The sequence below is a fragment of the Oreochromis niloticus genome, linkage group LG19, assembly GCF_001858045.2.
Source record: "Oreochromis niloticus isolate F11D_XX linkage group LG19, O_niloticus_UMD_NMBU, whole genome shotgun sequence".
NCBI lineage: Eukaryota > Metazoa > Chordata > Actinopteri > Cichliformes > Cichlidae > Oreochromis > Oreochromis niloticus.
In genome coordinates, this window is record NC_031983.2 from 2,316,966 (window position 1) to 2,338,317 (window position 21,352).

Consider the following 21,352-nt stretch of genomic DNA (forward strand, 5'->3'; position numbering starts at 1 on the left):
TTGTTAAAATCTGAAATGTTCATATTATTTCTCTTGGTATATTTAAAAAAAAACTCAAAAAAACCCTAAAAAAAACTCATGACCTCATGTCCAGAGCTCTTACTGAGGTTGACCACAAGAGTGATGACCTTTAAGATTTTTGCAGTTAATGTCACAACAGTGAGCAGATTTTATAAAGTGATTCTTCGAGTGATGCACCTAAACATGTCAAATGGGCTGTTCACGAATTAGAACACTGCTGCTTGCTGGCTTAGTTGCTTTTGTCTGCATGTCACAGGGTTGCTTGGCAAATCACTGAACCACAAATTACCTCAGTGGATGCATAAATAAATGCATAAAAGTGCACAGAATTTATGTGAATGTGGCTTGTACTGAAAAAGTATTAGAAGGCAGGACTTCCGGTAGGCCATGAGAAGGTGAAGACGCGTGTGTCAGTGGCTCCTGCACTTGACTTGTCGAAATTACGATAATCATCAAAGTAACATATTTTATTCTTAAAAAGCAATACAGTGGTTGTGAAGAGTACATTCTTTCTCGAGATGCCACCAAAAAAGACAAACCCGAAGCAAGTGGCGACTGAAACGACCGATCTTGGTGAGGCCTCGGCTGAAAATGACGGCGCTAAAGCTAGCACCCTGGCGAGTTCTGTACATGAGGAGTATACACAAGGCAATAAACTAGTGCTGTCTGCGATTGCTTCTTTGGACGCCAAGATAATAAAAGTGGACATTTGTGATACTCTGCGCGGGGAAATTGCAATGCTGAGGGCTGAAAATGATGAGGCCATTTCAGCTTTGAGAACTGTGATGGAAAACCACAATGTCCAGCTAAAGGATTTATCAGAAGCGGCTACAAGCACGTCAAACTCCATGGTGAAATTAGAAGAAAAAGTTAAACAACTTTCTAGAAAAGTGGAACAACTGACTGAAAAATGTATTGATCTGGAAGGGCATTCAAAGAGGAATAATATAAGGATAGCCGGGGTACCTGAAGGCAGAGAGAATGGTCAGCACGTCAGTGATTTTGTGGCAAAGCTGTTGCTTGATCTTGACTGCATAAGTATGGAGAGTACCAGAACTAAGCCACCTTAATTTATTCAAATGCAAGACAATGAAAATGGAAATGAAAAGAATGTGGACCTGACCTTTTGTACATGGAATGTTAAAGGTGTAAATGGACCTGTAAATCTCTTAAAGCAGATATTATCTTTTTACAAGAAACTCATCTGAAAAATGCTGCTCATAATAAACTTAGGTGTAGATGGATTAATCAGGTGTATTACTCAACATTTTCTGCTAAAACTAGAGGGGTAGCTATATTAATTAAGAAAGGTACTCCGTTCAGGCATACCTCCACTATAGCTGATAAGAATGGTAGATATGTATTTGTGACCGGGGAGCTGCACGCCATTCCGATTATTCTACTGAACATTTATGGACCTAACCATGATGACCCAGAGTTTTATAGAAAGGTTTTCAGTTTAATTCCGGATATACCGAATGGTAATTTAATAATTGGTGGTGATTTTAACTTAGTGTTAGACCCATAGTTAGATAAATCCCTCTCTAAAAAAAAAACACATTGTGTAAAGGTAGCAACTTTATTAAAACATATATGAACAATATGAATATTTGTGATGTGTGGAGAACTTTAAATCCATCAGGTAGAGAGTATTCTTTCCACTCTTCTGCACACAACGTTTATTCAAGGATTGACTATTTTTTGGTAGATGGAAAAATGCTCTCCCTTGTTCGCAACGTAACCTATCACAATATTATTATCTCTGATCATTGCCCTGTCACCTGCTCCTTCACACTTAACAACTTCACTAAAGCATATAGGAATTGGAGATTTAACCCACAACTACTGAGCGATTTAAAATTTCAACAGTATATAAATTCTCAGATCTCTTTATTTTTCGATATAAGCGATAATGCCGAAACCTCACCTGATATATTATGGGAAACGTTTAAAGCCTATATTAGGGGGTGCATAATATCATATCAGGCCTCACGGTATAAAAATAATAAATCAGAACAGTTAAAATGAGAAAAAATGATCCACGATTTGGATGCCAATAATGCAAGGGCTCCTTCTTTAGATAAGTACAACACTATTTGTGCATTAAAATATAAACTAAATCAAATACTAACCAGCAACATTAATAGAGCGTTCACCTTTGTAAGACAGAAGTACTTCGAATTTGGGAACAAGCCACATAAGTTGTTAGCTAGACAGCTAAAGAAGTTAGAAAATGACAGAATGATTCACAAAATTAGATCATGCAATGGAAACCTGGTTACATTACATAAAGACATTAATGATAACTTTAGACAGTTTTATGAATCTCTCTATACTTCTCATTCCACTGCAGGGCCTAAAGATATGCAGGATTTTTTAGATAAGCGTGACCTCCCTATGTTAGATCAGGTGGATCGCAAGATTTTGAATGCCAAGATTACAACCGAAGAAATTATCAAATCTATTGGTTTATTAAAAAATGGTAAGAGTCCAGGCCCAGATGGGTTAGGGAATGAATTTTATAAACAGTTCAAGACTAAACTTGTTCCATATCTATTTAAACTGTACAATCATGTATACAAAGTGGGCACTCTACCACCAACATTGAATGAAGCAATTATTACAGTACTCCCAAAGAAAGGTAAAGACTTGAAGGAAGTGGGATCATACAGACCTATTTCTTTATTAAATTCGGATCAAAAAATCCTGCCTAAAATACTAGCGAGTAGACTCAGTATGGTAATAGATAAACTGGTACACTCAGATCAAACAGGCTTCATACCAGATAGGAGTTCCTTTAATAATTTTAGGCGTCTATTTAATATAATTTACTCCTCCAAGGTGCACCAGGATCTACTTGTACTTAGCTTAGATGCCGAAAAGGCATTTGATCATGTGGAGTGGCCCTATCTCTTTGCTGTCTTAGAGAAATTTCAACTGGGACAAGATTTTATTTCCTGGATAAAATTACTCTACAAGAATCCCACAGCCAGAATCCTCACAAACCAAACATTATCCATTCAGTTTAAGCTCAGCAGAGGGACACGACAGGGATGTGTGCTCAGTCCATTATTGTTCACTCTGGCTCTGGAACCCCTGGCACAGACAATTCGTACTCACCCTGATATACATGGTTATGACACAGTATATACTTCTAATACTTCAGTGGGCTGGTTTCAGTCATTATGCAAATGTACTGTTTCTAAGATTGGGGAAACCTGCAGTCAGCTGAGACTGAAGAAGTCACTTGGATGAGTGACGAAACGTTTCTCCCACAAAACGCTACGTCCAGATGAACAGATTCAACTTTTGGAGATACTTCTAATACTATATTGCTCTATGCTGATGACATTTTACTATACATAACAAAACCCCAAACTTCCATCCCAGCAATCCTCTCCGTTATTGACAAATTTGGCACCTTTGCCGGTTACAAGATCAACTGGGGAAAAAGTGAAGTACTGCCCATCAAATTGGAAAGCAATGAGTGGCTTGCATCTCTTCCATTTAAAATAACTTATGAAAAAATTACATATCTGGGCATCACAATAACAAGAAAATATAGTTCCTCAGTGAAAGAAAACTTTCTCCCTCTACTGGAGAAGTTAAAAAACAACATCCAGTTTTGGAGGACACTCCCTATCTCATTGATAGGGAGAGTGAATTCAATAAGAATGGTATTTCTCCCGCAATATCTGTATTTGGTCCAAAATATCCCAATTTTCCTGCCCAAATCTTTCTTCAAAAAGTTGGATACCATTATTATGCCGTTTATATGGAACTACAAAACACATAGAATAAAAAAAGAACATCTATGTAAACATGGATCCCTTGGTGGACTTGCACTACCTAACTTTATGCATTACTGTTGGGCATCAAATTTAAGAATAATTTCCCTTCTACTGGATGATACAGCGTTACTCCCCCATGGTTTGCAGATGGAGCGGGAGGACTGCCTTCCTTACTGTGTTGGTGGAATATTACTTTCTCCTACTCCCTTGACAAATGCATATTATAATTATAACCCAGTGATCCATACCACTTTGCGAATTTGGAAACAAATAGTTAAACACATTAAACTGAAACCATTATCAGTGAGTATGCCTGTTACAGCTAACCCCTCTTTCCTTCCATCATGTGCAGACGGAGCCTTCAACGTGTGGCAGGAATTGGGAATCCGTAAATTAAAAGACTTATATTCAAATGACACCTTCATGTCATTTCAACAATTAATAGATGGATAGATTTGGACTACCGCGCAGCCATTTTTTAAATTCAATTCAATTCAATTCAATTTTATTTATATAGCACCAAATCACAACAAAAGTCGCCTCAAGGCGCTTTATATTGTACAGTAGATCGCACAATAATAAATACAGAGAAAAACCCAACAATCATATGACCCCCTATGAGCAAGCACTTTGGTGACAGTGGGAAGGAAAAACTCCCTTTTAACAGGAAGAAACCTCCGACAGAACCAGGCTCAGGGAGGGGCGGGGCCATCTGCTGTGATTGGTTGGGGTGAAAGAAGGAAGACAGGATAAAGACATGCTGTGGAAGAGAGACAGAGATTAATAACAGATATGATTCGATGCAGAGAGGTCTGTTAACACATAGTGAGTGAGAAAGGTGACTGGAAAGGAAAAACTCAATGCATCATGGGAATCCCCGGCAGCCTACGTCTATTGCAGCATAACTAAGGGAGGATTCAGGGTCACCTGGTCCAGCCCTAACTATATGCTTTAGCAAAAAGGAAAGTTTGAAGCCTAATCTTGAAAGTAGAGATAGTGTCTGTCTCCCGAATCCAAACTGGAAGCTGGTTCCACAGAAGAGGGGCCTGAAAACTGAAGGCTCTGCCTCCCATTCTACTTTTAAATACTCTAGGAACAACAAGTAGGCCTGCAGTGTGAGAGCGAAGTGCTCTAATAGGGTGATATGGTACTACAAGGTCATTAAGATAAGATGGGGCCTGATTATTTAAGACCTTGTATGTGAGGAGCAGGATTTTGAATTCAATTCTGGATTTAACAGGAAGCCAATGAAGGGAAGCCAAAACAGGAGAAATCTGCTCTCTCTTTCTAGTCCCTGTCAGGACTCTTGCTGCAGCATTTTGGATCAGCTGAAGACTTTTCAGGGAGTTTTTAGGACATCCTGATAATAATGAATTACAGTAGTCCAGCCTGGAAGTAATGAATGCATGAACTAGTTTTTCAGCGTCACTCTGAGACAGGATATTTCTAATTTTAGAGATGTTGCGCAAATGGAAGAAAGCAGTCTTACATATTTGTTTAATATGTGCGTTAAAGGACATGTCCTGGTCAAAAATGACTCCAAGGTTCCTCACAGCATTACTGGAGGCCAAGGTAATGCCATCCAGAGTAAGAATCTGCTTAGATACCATATTTCTAAGATTTTCAGGGCCGAGTACAATAACCTCAGTTTGATCTGAATTAAGAAGCAGAAAGTTAGCGGCCATCCAGGTCTTTATGTCTTTAAGACATTCCTGCAGTTTCACTAATTGGTGTGTGTTACCTGGCTTCATGGACAGATAGAGCTGCGTGTCATCTGCATAGCAGTGAAAATTTATGCTATGTCTTCTAATGATGCTGCCTAAGGGAAGCATGTATAATGTAAATAGAATTGGTCCTAGCACTGAACCCTGTGGAACACCATAATTGACCTTAGTGTGTGAAGAGGACTCTCCATTTACATGTACAAACTGGAGTCTATTAGATAGATATGATACAAACCACTGCAGTGCAGTACCTGTAATACCTACAGCATGTTCTAATCGCTCTAATAGGATATTATGGTCAACAGTATCGAACGCAGCACTGAGGTCTAGCAGGACAAGCACAGAGATGAGTCCACTGTCAGAGGCCATAAGAAGATCATTTGTAACCTTCACTAAAGCTGTTTCTGTGCTGTGATGAGCTCTGAAACCTGACTGAAACTCTTCAAATAAGCCATTCCTCTGCAGATGATCTGTTAGCTGTTTGACAACTACTCTTTCAAGGATGTTTGATATGAAAGGAAGGTTGGAGATTGGCCTATAATTAGCTAAGACAGCTGGGTCTAGAGATGCTTTTTAAGTAAAGGTTTAACTACAGCCAGCTTGAAGGCCTGTGGTACATAGCCGATTATTAGAGATAGGTTGATCATATTTAAGATTGAAGCATTAATTAATGGCAGGACTTCTTTGAGCAGTTTTGTAGGAATGGGGTCTAAAAGACACGTTGATGGTTTGGAGGAATTAATTATTGAACTTAACTCAGAAAGATCAATTGGAGAAAAAGAGTCTAACTTAACATCGATGGTACTAAAAGTAGCTGTAGATAATATAATAATAATAAAATATATATATTTTTAAATATCTTCAACTACGAAATTATATCCGCACACATCTGCCGCAGTTTGAAAGCATGTCGTCTGACACCTTGGATAGATGCCTTAGTGATAGCCGGGGGTCCGAACAGAGAATTTCATTATTCTATCACTCAGTACAGGAGATGAGTGTACCTTCAACTCACTCAATTAAAGAGGAGTGGGAAAAGGAATTTGGGATTTCCCTACCGGAAGATTTTTGGCAGGAGGTGCTACGCAATATAAATACGCTTTTTATTAATTCCCGTCACTGTTTAATTCAGTATAAAATTGTACATAGGTTACATTATTCAAGGGAAAGACTTCACAAAATGTACCCGGACTGCTCTCCTCTCTGTGAAAAATGTATGACACATTATGGAAATCTGTTACATAGTTTTGCACTTTGTCCAAGGCTTCAGGGTTTTTGGTGTGACATTTTTACTTACCTGTCTAATATTCTTAAAAACAAGATTGAGCCAAATCCAACAGTAATTATCTTTGGGATCTCCAAAGAGAAACAAAGTTTACAACATTCTCAAAAAAGGTTTATATCATATGCATTGATTATCGCAAAGAAATTGATCCTGCAGCTTTGGAAAGGCAAAGAGGTTCCTGTGTTAAAGATGTGGCTTGCAGAACTTACAAATACTCTTCACCTTGAAAAAATAAGATATACCATGAATGGCAATGTGAAAGATTTTGAACTAATTTGGTGTCCTTTACTTGCGTATCTTGGGAAAATATAAATTTTTGGCAGTCGGGGGATTGGGGCCCATAGAGGGTTTTTTTTTTTTTTTAATTTATTTGTTTGTTTTGTCTTGTTTTGTTTAGAGAAAAAAAGGAGGCATAAGTTCTACTAATTTGTAACAACTGCGATACTTGCTTCTAATAAAAGATATATTTACTGAAAAAGTATTAGAAGTATTAGAAGCTCTATATAAATACAAGGACAGTTAACATTTTATGAACATCATCTCCTATAATTCGCTTATTCTAATTTGATGCCCAAACCACCTCAAAGTAAAGTCAAACTTTATCTGACTGTTTTGTTTCACTTAATGCACCTTATAATCCGGAAAATACAGTAACTTCTACCTTCCTTTAGCATGTCCAGTCCAACTTTTTATGCGATGGTTAGCATCTTCCTTTGCCTTTGGGTGCTACTCCAGGTGCCTTTGACAGTGCAAAACGTTTCATCGACATTGTGTTTGTTGGGGAGAAAACTTACAAACATACAGTACAGCTGTCACACTGCTAGTGATCAAAGATTTATGTAAATATAAAAAGCTGAACACATTCTGTACTGTAGAGGAGACACAGCATGAGATTGAGTGACAATAGTCTACAGCCAACCAGGACGCAGAACACAATGCGCTGTAAAAAAAAAACAAAAAAAAGAAAAAAAAGAAAAAGGATGCAAAATTGCCACAAAAAAAAAATCTGCGAAAACAGCGAGGCAGTGAAAGGTGAATATATATACATACATATGTATCAATGATACAGCAGCAGCCTTGGCTGCTTGGATGCATTGCCCTGTCACACACTTCTGTACTGTTGAGAGAATAAGACTAGTAGAAAGAAAGTCTATGGGCACCCAAACAGACTCAGGAGTGCACAAATATCAGCCCTAAGGACTGACAAGAAGTCACTGCCAGTGGTGGGAAACAAACATAAAGGCAGTAAATGAGGGTTTTTCAAACCATTAATTTCTTTTATTCTAATACTTTTTGTATACTGTATGTCAGAAAATGCACTTCAAAGCACTAACCTAATGGAAAGTGTTGACTGCAACAAACATATAGCACAAAAACCATAGAAAGTTTTAAATAGTCAGGACAAGCAAAGGAAGCAGTGCTTGTAAATTCTCCCTGCTTGCCCTGATATAATAGTCACAGGATGACACTTGTTTTAAACATTTGCCTGATGCTAGAATAAAAGCCACTGAGCCTTTGAAAGAAAAAAAGGTTCATTATAAAGTAACCTTCTGAATAGAGTAGGTGTAGTATTATTTCACCTCAGAGTCATCTAACGCTACATTTAATTTTTTGTGTGTAAACAAAACACTGAATCATTATTCAATATCAACAAATGACACTAAACAGTTCTCTCAGCTCTCCATGGCATTTGAAGATCTATTAGTTTGTTGTTTTCATTTTACAACTACAAACTTCACTTTGTTGCCTGAAGCAACTGGAGACCTTCCAGTAGTGAAAAGGCTCTGTAACACTCAGAACTAATGATAAATAATGGAAGCATTTAAACATAGTGAGCCAGGTCTCAGTGCAGACAAACACACCCACAGACATGACTTCAAATTGTTTGTTTGTCAATTTATTTAGATCATGGTAACAATATACAGAAGTTCATTTAGCAAAGAAAAAAAGAAAAAAAAAATGCTGAAAAGGAGCGGGAAGAAAATTTCAATATTTCAGACTACAAGAATATTGAGTTTGTATGATCCTGATAACCTGCATTATGGATGATGCGAACTGCTTTTTTTTAGAGTAAAAAGTGAATATAATGCACTTTTATAGTTATTGCCTCAGACCTCTGCACAATAGCTTAAGTAAGATGAAAAACCAGTCAACAGTAGAGATTATGAAGCGATGTCCAGTCTAACACTTGCTTTGTCTTGTTTAGTATTGCAATGCTTCGTGATACTTTGTAATGAACATATCTTATGTGAGCTCTCTAGTTGAGGTTTCCTGTATTATAAACCCAAGAAAAGTATTTTCACTGAATCGTTCAATATGAACACCATTTATTTGAATCCTTTCATTTGTACTTAAACTGTTATTTCCAAACAACACATAACATATAGTTTTATATATATGGACACAGTAATTACTTTTCTTTAAATTACTTTCAAAAACATTAAAGGAATATATTATAATGAGTTATAATTGTGAGGCATTTATAAATTGTATCATGAAACTGTCATTAAGCCTAATGGTGTCCAGTCGTAATATAGCAAATCTTTCAGAGCACATGCTCACTGATCATAATCACTTCTAGTTGCACATATGGCCCTTCTTCTCCTTCTCTCTATGTTGCTGCATTATCACCATTATTGTTGTCCTCATATTTAATGAACTAGTTTGTACATCATTTGTCTGATAGGCTTTTGTCAGGCAGGGCAAATATTTAATAATTATTTTTATTTTATTTTATAACATTTACATCATATATTACATACATATTATTGATAATGCACTATACTGGAAGGGGTCGAGGGTACTCTTATGTATTATAATACACTACAATAATGCACTTCTGCTGTACTCTTTCTTTTCTTCTTTCTCTCATCTTTCTTTCCTATTTTATCTCTTCTGCAGACATTACTTGGGTAATTTAGATCTGGAGCAGGTACAGGTGTGGGACAGTAGGCTGGATTACTCATCTCGTCCTCTCAAATAAACTCAGCATCAAAGTCACTAGTCCACTAGGGCCTTTTAGGGTTGGCGTGCATTGTGTCAGCTATCTCTTATTGGGTCTGTGGGCAAAACTGCATAAATTGATCTAAATAACAGCAGTGAAATCATGGAATAGAACAGAATAATCACTAAAGGTTTAATTATTAAACAGTGTATGTCAGCCAATACTGACCTACTGTCAATTCTACATTTTGAAGTTATAATCCACCAAGCATTGCTGAAACCTGACTTCATCACCATCCTATTGCGAAGGAGGGATTTGTGTCTTCCAGTGATCTAAGGGGGTATGCTGGTTTGGTCCCTCATGGAAAATTGATCCTGGATAAGGAAGAATGAGTCAGGTGACCCTATGAAGAAAGGAAAGACGAGGAACCGCTTCACCCTGCCCAAGCATGGTGGGCAGGACCCAGTCAATGCTCATTAAACATAGAAATGTGTGACTCGGAGGAACAGCCTGCACGATCTGAACCCAGTGGTATCCCAGTGTGATTGGACTTCAGTGTCAACCACAGTCTGTCCCTAACAAACACCAACTTCAAGCATAAAGGTGCACGTGGCACCAGGACACCCCACAGGTCACAGATAAATCATTGATTTTGTGAATGCTTCCTGACTACGCCTGCATTTGTTCGGGAGGAGTTTAGGAGAGGACCCCGCGACATATGGTGTCAGAAGTGGGATGGCTAGTCGAGGCTGAGGACTGTTTCTCCTCCCACTGCTCAGCTGCCTTCAGATTTTGCTGGTCAGGAAAGCCCAGCCCAAGCACCAGCTGGAGCAAGCACCACAGCAGCAACGGCCACACCAAGCACCGCAACCGCAAGCAGCCCCAGAATGGTACTGCCCACTCCTGCACGCCAAAGAGGATGCCGGGATCGCCCAGAGGAGGTTCCCTCTCGTCCGTCACAAGTAGTGACCAACAGACTCGACCAGCCAGTCTCAGAGTGGATGCGATCTGCTGGGCCAAAAATTCCACCCTATCAGTTGGGGGAAGACATTGAGAACTATTTATTGCGTTTTGAGCGAGTTGCCAAAACCTGGAGATGGCCAGTGAGTGAATGGGCCTGTCGTCTGGTTCCACTGCTATCGGGGAAGGCGTTGGAGGCCTACACTGCAATGGATGAAGAAAGAGCCCATCATTATGAAGATTTAAAAGCTGCGTTGCTAACCAAATTTGACATTTCCCCTGAGACGTATCGGCAGAAGTTCCGGTCCAATACAGTTCCACCTGGGGAGAGCCCCACTGAGAACTATTATCACCTGAAGGGCCTCTATCAGCACTGGATTCGACCAGAGCAGCATACTAAAGAAGAGATGGGAGAAGCTATCATCTTGGAGCAGTTAATCCGGGTACTTCCAGGGGAGGTGAGGACCTGGGTGAGGGAGCATGAGCCAGCAGATGGATTGACCGCTGCTAAGCTGGTGTCACAGTACTTCAATGCGCGTAAAGGAGCCCCACCTGCACGCTCATCTGGGATGCCACAGCGACCACCACTTCCATCATCGGGTCTTCTGAAGAGGGAGAGCAACCCAGAGCCACCAGAAAACCCCAGGGCATCAAACTTACGAGCAGCGGGTAAGGACTTTCTTTGTTATTATTGCCAGCATCCAGGTCATAAAGCCTCGGTATGCCCTATCCGGAAGGCTAAAGTCACTGGTGCCTGCTATGCACCCCGGCTGGAGATGGAGCCCACAGGGGTCCAGCTAGTGGATGTGCAACGCTATAAAAAAGTAAAGGTCAATGGTCAGCAGGCTACTGCTTTGCTGGACACTGGTAGTTTTATGTCTTTGATTAAGCATAGTTTGGTACCAGTGAACAGTGTGGACTATAGCAGACAGGAAGAAGTTTTATGTGTGCATGGTGATAAACATCCATACCCAAAAGTGGAGGTAACAGTGACTATTAATGAACAGCCCTACCTGTTGTCAGTTGGGGTGGTACAGAACTTCCCTGTAGAGGTTATTCTGGGGATGGACTTGCCTGTACTCATGGACTTGCTGCAAGAAAAAGAAGAACAGTGGAAAGAGACTGATGTGGGGGATAAGGGGAATGCTAAATTAAATGTGTCTGGCCCAGTGGTCACTAGAGCCCAGGCGAAGGCTGGATGCCAACCCTTGCCAGACTTTGACAGTAGTCTGTGTGAGGGTGGCACTAATGGGCCAAGAAAATCCCGTCGCCAACGCCGCTTTGAGAAGCAGCTATGGTCAAAGGGGCCAGACACTAAAAGCATAAAATGGGATGTACCAGAAAATATCACTTTGTTGCAAAGGGAGTATGAAACGTTGAAAGTTTTGTTTGCTAATGTGACTGAAGGGGGAACTGGAAAATGGGGAGGGAAAGAGAAGTTCATTGTTGACAAAAATGTGTTGTATGCAGTTGACGGTGACCACCAACGGCTTGTGATACCTTCTAGTTGTAGACTCCTCATTATGCACCTAGCACATACCCTTCCCTGGGCAGGTCATCTGGGTCGCCAAAAAACCTATATGCGAGTTAGCTCACGTTTCTTTTGGTCGTCAATGTACACAGACATACAAAAATATTGCCGTACCTGCCCTACTTGCCAGAAAACTTGTCCAGCCCGCAAGTCTGACAGGGCCCTGCTACAGCCACTTCCTGTCATCTCCACCCCCTTCCGTAGAATAGCTATGGACATTGTGGGTCCTCTGGTAAAAAGTAGTCTGCGTCATCAGTACATGTTGGTGGTGTGTGATTATGCGACTCGTTTCCCAGAAGCTTTCCCTCTGCGTGCGGTCACGGCACCCAATGTTCTGCGTGCACTGGTACAGCTGTTCTCCCGGGTGGGGATACCAGATGAGATTTTGACAGACCAAGGGACTAACTTTACCTCTAGGTTGATGCAGCTCTTCCACAACCAGCTAGGCATCTCTGCCATCAGGACGTCACCCTACCATCCACAGACAGATGGGTTGGTGGAGAGGTTCAACCAAACTTTGAAGAGGATGCTGCAGAAGTTTGTGTCAGACACTGGGAAAGACTGGGACCAGTGGCTGCCCTTCCTGCTGTTTGCGTACAGAGAGGTTCCCCAGGCTTCCACTGGTTTCTCACCATTCGAGCTACTCTATGGTTGGGATGTGCAGGGGCCATTGGATCTCCTCCGGAAGGGTTGGGAGTCTCCTGCTTCTGCTCCAAATGATAAAGGGGTGGTGCAATTTGTGCTGGAAATGAGAGATCGGTTGGGAAGATACCATGAAGATGCCGAGGTCAACCTGCGAGACGCTCAAAGAAGTCAGAAGACCAACAGGCCCGGCAACGTGAATTTCAACCTGGTCAAAAGGTGTTGTTACTTCTCCCCTCAGCCAACAGTAAACTTCTGGCGAAATGGCAAGGGCCATACACAGTTCTTCGCAGAATGGGGCCAGTGACCTATGAGATTCATCATCCTGAAAAGAAGAAACCAAAGCAGACTTACCATGTGAATCTCCTGAAAGAATGGAAAGAGCGTGCCCACCAGGCCCCTGCAAAAGCTCTGATGGCAAGAGAAGTGCCAAGAGAAGGGAAGACAGAACCCGAGCAGGGATCCGATCCAATGTCTCCGGTGCTGACTCATCTTACCCCACAGCAGGCTGCTGAGCTACTCCAAATCCTTCGGGAGACTCCATCTCTGTGTTCAGTTAACCCCGGCAGGACCACCCCTGTCGAACATGTGATACGCCTAAAGGATGGACATCCCATCCGCCAACGTCCATACCGGGTTCCACAGCACTTAGTGGATAAACTGCGACAGGAGGTGGAGAAGATGCTGGAGCTTGGGGTGATAGAGCTGTCCTGCTCAGAGTGGTGTAGCCCGGTGGTCATCATCTTCAAGAAAGATGGCTCACTACGCATCTGCATTGATTTCCGGAAGCTTAATTCCATTTCAGAGTTTGATGCCTACCCCATGCCTTGAATTGAGGATTTGCTGGAGAAGATCGGAGCGGCCAGGTACATCACCACCCTGGATCTGTGCAAAGGTTACTGGCAAGTGCCACTGGAGGAGTCTTCTCGACCGTACACTGCCTTCAGGACACCTGCCGGCCTGTTCCAGTTCACGGTGATGCCATTTGGGCTACATGGGGCACCGACCACCTTCCAAAGGCTGATGGACAAATTACTACAGGGGTGTGACCCCTATAGTGCTGCCTACCTGGATGATGTAGTGATCTTCAGCAACACCTGGGAAGAGCATCTGCAGCACTTGTCCGAAGTCCTGGGAAGAATCCATAAGGCAGGGTTGACCCTCAACCCCTCTAAATGTGAGTGGGCACGGCAGGAGACCCGCTACCTTGGCTACCAAGTGGGCACAGGTGAGGTGCGCCTGCAGATGGATAAAGTGGAAGCTATCCAGAACTGCCCTCGGCCTCGCACCAAAAAGGAAGTCTGGTCTTTCCTGGGGCTGGTTGGTACCGAAGATTTGTGCCCCAGTTTGCAACTATTGCGGCCCCTCTTACTGCTTTGACCAGCAAGGACCAACGGAATCCTGTAACATGGACAGCGGAATGTGAACAAGCTTTCAAAAGGCTGAAAACCTGCCTGTGTACGACCCCAGTTCTCAGGAGCCCAGACTTCAGGAAGAAATTTCTGGTCCAGGTGGATGCCTCCACAATTGGCCTGAGAGCAGTGCTGGCCCAAGGGGACCCTGGAGAAGAGCATCCGGTCCTATACCTAAGCCGCAAGCTGCTGCCACGAGAGACCAACTACTCAACTGTGGAGAAGGAGGCCTTGGCCATTAAGTGGGCACTGGAGAAACTCAGGTATTATTTACTAGGAAGGGAGCTTGAGTTGGAAACTGACCACCAAGCTCTCACCTGGATCCATTCCATGAAGGAGCATAACAGCCGGCTGACACGCTGGTACCTTTCACTGCAGCCTTTCAGATTCACCATCCGTCACAGACCAGGCAAGCTCAATGTAGTGGCAGATTATCTTTCCAGGTTGCCGCACATCGCCAACCTCCGGGTGGAAGGGGATGATGTGATGGAGTTACACTGTCCCGGGCCGCAGACAGCTGATCTGGGCGCATACACGCACCACCACCATTAGTTTCTACAATTACCGTGGCTGCGCGTCTTTTCGTCGACCGGGCAGATAAAAAGGGGTGAGAGGTATATTTTGAGCGGCGCAGAGGGTGGCCAACATATTTTTCCCGCTTACCTTTAATAAAGCCGGTCACGTAGACTCGCTGTGATCACCGATTATACGAGTGGTTATGCAAGCCGATGGTATGGTGTTCCGGGGTTCAAATAGTGGGTTCACGTGCGCTTGAAAGGTCAAGTGAACTGCATTATTTTTGTTTGGTTTTTTTGTTATTGTGAAACACTGTAGGCTGCCTGGAATTGGCCATAAATGTCTGTATATACATATAAATGTATTGTAGGAATACAGTTGGAAATAAGCTGAGGGGAAAAAGAGTGTTTGGGAAAAGAAATAATAAAGAGATGACTATTATGCCTAGTGGGAGGGGCAATGGGGTATAAAAGAAGGCTGTCAGGGCCTACCTGAGTATTCTGTGAGATGTGACAGAGAGGGTAACATGCAGACTGTGTTTTGTATATAGATGTTTGGTTTGTGTTGAATTAAGTTAGTTTTCCATTTTCTTTGTAAATAATCTTTTGTGCACCTGGGAGGCCGGCAGAATAAACTATCCACACTGAATGCTTCCTGACTACACCTGCATTTGTTCGGGAGGAGTTTAGGAGAGGACCCCGCGATCAAAGGTTTTTGTATGAAGCATTAAATAAATTTCAGTAAGTGTGTTCAATAAGTTTTCCCTGTAAATTAGTACTACATTATTATTACACAAAACTTACACAAAGCTTATTAACATCTAGGGTTTAATTTCTTCACGTGTGTGGATTGAATAGGTTTTTACCAACATCTGGCTAGAACTTCATGTTAATAGCACCTAGCAAATCCAAGTGTTATTTTCCCCCCTGTATAGTAAAATAAGAGCCATAAAACAGGTTATGAAAGCAAAAAGAGAGTGCAGTAAATATATATTTTTTAAACAGATGAAAAAAAGACAAAGGAAGGTGGACTGTGGGGTAAGAAAGATGATTGATGCCTTATAAATGAAATGCTATTCCCAGTAATGGGAAAAAGGCCATGCCAGAAAGCAGGTCACTTAAACTGCAAAAGAAGTACTTAAGCAGTGTTGCCTGGGGCACAGTGAGCTTGACAAAACTGTTAACATTAACCTTACAAAATCAAAACTGGAGGGATGACACAGGGGAAGGAAAGGGAAGCCGGAAAGAATATATCGGCTTTTGTCTGCAACCTGCAGCCTCACTCCTGAAACTGGGATGGTATCTATACTGGCAAACACACTACTGCGGTGGGTGCACACACAATAAAAAGCATCCATGCAAACAGATATCTTTCCAAATGTGCACTATTCTATCTTTCCATGCATATCACATGTTTGTTTGTTCTATCAAACTCTGTACCTAAAGTATAAGCCAAATTGAGTCTGACATCTGCACATTGTTTCTTAGAGCTTAGCTTGGTTGCACTTTTTAATTAATGTCTCGCTATTCTGTTGAGTGCAATAGTCTCATCAGCCATGAGTAAAAAGAAAAAAAAAGGAAAATGCCTCTGAACCAGCATTACAGAGCAGACTTTCCCTTTGAAATACACACAAAGCCCCTGGCAGAAATCAATAGGAGGAGCATAAAATCCACTTGCATTTAATTAAGATAACTAGCACATTCTCGTTCATAATCTCTCTCTTTCCTCCTCCATCTTTCTCTCACTCAATTTCTCTTCCTGTGCTGCTGCTCGTGTCAGTCCCCTCTGGGGGGTGAGAAATGTTGTTGGTAGGAATCTGGATTTAATCGTTTCCCAGATCGACACTATGTTTTTCTTCCCCTGAAGCATGTTTCATTCACCCACCCCCATAACCTCCTCTTTGAAATGTTGTCTAGGTTGTGTTCTGCAGCGGAAAAATGTTTGCTTTACGGCAAATGGACTACTGGGACTGAAATCTTAACGGGTTGCAATCCACTGTGTTGGTCTGTGGGACGGTGTCAGTGTTCTGCTTCACTGTTTGCAGATGTATTCTGCAGCTAAATAAAAAAACTGCAAATGAAAGACAGACAATTCCTGACTTTCATACTCTACTCTTAATAGTGTTATTAGTACAATACCAAGCTGTAAGTTATAGACTGCTTTAGAATTCTTATGGCAGTGTCTTGTCTCAAATACACTGAAACAATTAGGTTAAAATATTAAATTAAAGACTAAAAAAAACATCTAAATCTGCATTTGTTTGCATTATTTCAAATGGAGAAAACCAACGACAGCATGTCAGCATAAATACCTCATACGACTGTCAATGGTGGAAGGATAATGTTTGGCTTTGTTTTGCAGCCACAGGCCCAGGCACGCTGCAGTCATTGACTCCATGATCTCTTCTGCATGCCAAAGTATTTTAGATTAAAATGTAAGGCTATCTAAACGCTAAACTGTGCCCCAAATAGGGAAATGCAACAGGACAATAATCCCAAGAACATCAGCAAATTTACAACAAAACAAGGAAAAACAAAAGTGTTGCAGTTTCACAATGATAAAAGTCCAGATGTCAGCCGTACTGAAATGCTCTGACAGGACATGAAAAGAACTGCTCATAAACAAATGTCCACAAACCTCAATGGAACGCTGAAGCAACACTGTAACGATTATATGACCAAAACTGCACAACAAGAGAGCACTAAAGTTAAACTGTTGAATCATGGGGTGTACTTTCATACGCGGCTTGTGCATTTTGGCTTAGTTTTGCAGGTAAATTGTGTGGGCTGGTACCAGAGAACCCAAAAAAATTAAGAGTGTGGTTTGTCAGTGTTTGTGTTCTCTCTCTCTCTCTCTCAGTGTGTGTTTTGCCTCTATTTTTGTTGCCACTGCTGTTTGCTGACACGTGACCTGTGCTAGTAAGGTACATGGCACAGTATGGCCCTGCATGAACAGCTTGGCTGTGAGTAGCTCGCCAGTTTGAATCACATGGTAAGTCGTGTAGTTCCTAGAAAACGTATTTTTCATTGTATGGTGCGTGTGATTTTTCAAAATGTGGTAACATATAAGATCATAGGGTAATAAGATGAGACGTGCGTTTTCATTTCAGATTTGGGAAATTATTTGTTACATGATTTAAAAATTACATCAAAAACAACAAACATATTACAAATAGCAAATAAGTAGAATGGTACATAAGATCTCTGGGTCCTAGAGCCTGTCACAGCTGCTGCCAGTCTGTCATAGAGATAACAGACAACCATTCACATATTTTGGTCATTTTAAACCTTTGGGAATAACCTGGAAAGAACCCACACAGACAAGGGGAGAACATGGAACATGTAAACATCGTTCCCCGCCTTCCTCCAAAGAGGACCTGGGTTTGAACTCACCAGCCTGATGGAAACTTTCTGTATGAAGTTTGAATATTCTCCCTGTATCCGCATCAATCCAGGTACAAACAAAACACCAAAGTAAGAGTGAAAAAAAAATTGTAACATGTACATAAGTATTCACAGCTTTTGCTCAATACTTTGTCGAAGCCCCTTTGGCAGCAGTTACAGCGACAAGTATTTTTTAGTATAACACTAGACGAAGTTTCTTCTTTGCAGAAGCTCCATCAGGTTGGATGGAAAATGTCAGTGCACAGCCATTTTCAGATCTCTTCAGAGAAGTTCCATTGGGTTCAGGTCTGGGCTCTGACCACTCAAGGATGTTCACATGATCCTGAAGTTAATCATTTGTTATCTTCACCGTGTGCTTCGGGTCATTGTCCTCTTGGAAGACAAACCTGTCGAAGGTCTAGAGCGCTCTGGAGCAGGTTTAGATCAAAGATGTCTCTGTACATCACTGCATTCATTTTTCCATCTGCTGTGATCAGTCTCCCAAAATGCTTCAAGATCAAAATTCATTTAAAAACAAACAAAGAGGCTTTTTTCTAAATTCATAGTGATGAGGGTTATCGTGTTATCTGCAGTAATAAATCGATAATCTATAATCCAAATATACGAGGGATCATATTTTGGTTTCAGCAGATGAAAAGCAGGTCTGAGGTGCTATCAGTGTTACAGAAAATCAGTACAAAAATACATCTTACAGTGCTGAATTGGGAAATGAATACTGATGTGGATAAAATAAATAAAACTGGGACTAACACTGATCCAATACCAAGTAACTGATATAAGATATTAGCAAGCAGAAATATTGCTACTTTGTTGTTATGAATTTAACTAAGCCAATAAAATAACTGCTTTCCAGGGTGCACTAACAGCATATTTTACCCTGATTCCTAGATACACTGATAGGCCTACTCATCATCTACCTGCTGTCATTGATGCATCGATATTATTGGCTAGTCTCAGAGTCTGGCACACTTACCAGAACTCAGTCAAGCACAGAAAACCCAAATGTCCAAGCATCCCCCACTCCCACTTCACTGTGTCCATGACCTGATCTAACAGCTTCACAGGATTTTCAGATTTATTTTAGAGGCCAATTTTGCTCAGTACTGGATCAATGTGTGAACCTGAATATTTGTATTGATGGGCTTTCTTCAAGATGGCACCCGTGTTTGGTTGCCGCTGCTGGTGAAGTTTTTTATTGCCGGCCATCGCCATTTGCAGTGTTATGTTTTTCTTCTGTATGCTGTTTGAATTCATGGTTGACGTACATTACGGACTCATTGGAGAGGTAATGTGACAGCTGGAACAACTACAGCAAAGTCTTTCCTCCTTTCTGTGTTCGTCAGTGGAGTGCTTGATACTGTACACACCACACAGAGTTATTATAGAGGGTAAACAGGCAGCATTGGAGGCGAGCTTCTTGGCTGTGGGGAGACTCCCAGCGCCTGTGGTCAGTTCCTCTCCTGTCATTTGGCAGGTACACTGCCCTGCTGTCTGTGGCCCTGGGTCCACGGGTCGATGGCAGAATGGTCATCTGGGTCTGTTTTACTGGTAGCAGCGATGTCCTCTCATCAGTGATCGTTTTATCTGTTTTAGGAGTCCATGCAGGTTCACAGATGTGTACAGGTGTTGAATTCCAGTGAGCTGTTGAATGTCCCAATCAACGGTCACCAATCCAGTTTCCCCTGCTTAATGTTTTCTAACTTACATTATTTATTCTAAATAATCTCTTTATTAAGGACTCTCTAGAGTTTATGTTGCTGACTCAGACATGGCAGCGACATATAGATTATATTCTCTTCTCTGGCTGCTCCGTCAATGGAACGTCATATCTATTGAGACATAGCAGAGGACTTGCTGCCTGATGAACTCAAACCGGTTTTCTTCATTTGAGTTACAGATGATTAAGTTCAGTTCTCCGAAAACCTTTTATTTTATTTTAATCTATTACCTGCTGGCATTGCTGGAGTCTTTTTTAACTGAATTTAATGACCTTTGTCATTTATCATTAGATTGGAGAAGGATGTAACACTGGGAGATTTTAACCTTCATATTGATGAACTCTTGATTGATGGACTCTTGTAGGACAGCTGCTGATCTCATCATTATCACAAAGTATTTTAACTTTCATATAATGGGCCCCACATTTCATGACACTTTTCGGGTACAGGAGCAACTCTGAAACAAAACATTGTCCAATGGTAACACGTTTGTCCTTGGATAAATATTTGTCATTTTATGAGATATTGTCACAAGTTAGGACATTTATGGGAGGCCTCCAAGCTTGGGGTTTGTAGGTTTTTTTATTTTTTTTTACTAAATCACATGTTGAAAAATTTAAGAACAGAATATTATTGTTGGATACAATTATCAATACTGTTCATCCATCCATCCTATTCCACTTATACTTATGATGGTCAGGACTAGAGCTAATCCCAGCTACCACAGGGCGAGAGGCGGGATACAGAGTGGACAGGTTGCCAAACTGACGCAGGCTAACACACCTGATGCAACAATATTGTCTCTTCCACTATTCCACATGCACCAGTGGATACAAAGTCTGAGTACAATGAGTTTTTGAACAATTTGTAAATTAGGTCACTGACATTTGTATTTCTCCAAAATTGTCTCAATATAATGTCCATCAACTTTAAGCCCCCTCGATGTCCTTCCTACTTTGTTTTTAATTAGCGTGTTTGACTGTGTTTGACTGTTTGCCACTGTATCATGGAAATGATTATTGCTCAGTTTCCAGCTCAAACAAACTGCTGTTGGGCCAAAGAAACCACAGTAGACCCACCTCTGTCGAATAGTTACAGACCAGTCTAGAATTTTGTGTCAAAGGTTTTTGAAAAAGAGTAACAGCAGAGCAGCTTAACTACTTATTAGAGAAAGACAATGTTATGGATATGTTTCAGTATTGTTTTCACAAACTGCACTCTATTGAAACTGCTTTAACATTTTGGTTTAATTGTATATTAGGTTGATACTTTATTACAGTATCTTGACAAACAAGCTATAGGCTCATGTAATATCTATCAGAGAGATTTTTTACTGTTTGTATGAATCAAGTGATGTCTGAAGCAACAGCAAGATAGCATGCATGGTAGTAATATTGTTCACTC

At 41.2% G+C, this 21,352-nt stretch overlaps 2 protein-coding genes across 2 annotated transcripts in view; one reads left to right on the plus strand and one right to left on the minus strand.

Moving 5' to 3' along the window:
* Window positions 1–21,352, minus strand: part of nrxn3a (neurexin 3a) — a 233,810-nt gene that overhangs the window by 166,931 nt on the left and 45,527 nt on the right.
* On the plus strand, window positions 7,517–19,951 carry LOC112843035 (uncharacterized). The gene has a single exon (XM_025900720.1). It carries the CDS (start codon window positions 10,653–10,655, stop codon window positions 13,203–13,205), a length of 2,553 nt encoding a protein of 850 aa, XP_025756505.1. The 5' UTR covers window positions 7,517–10,652; the 3' UTR covers window positions 13,206–19,951.

What these genes read in the sequence shown, in the direction of transcription:
- LOC112843035 (XM_025900720.1), top strand. Translation starts at nt 10,653, where the DNA reads ATGGTACTGCCCACTCCTGCACGCCAAAGAGGATGCCGGGATCGCCCA.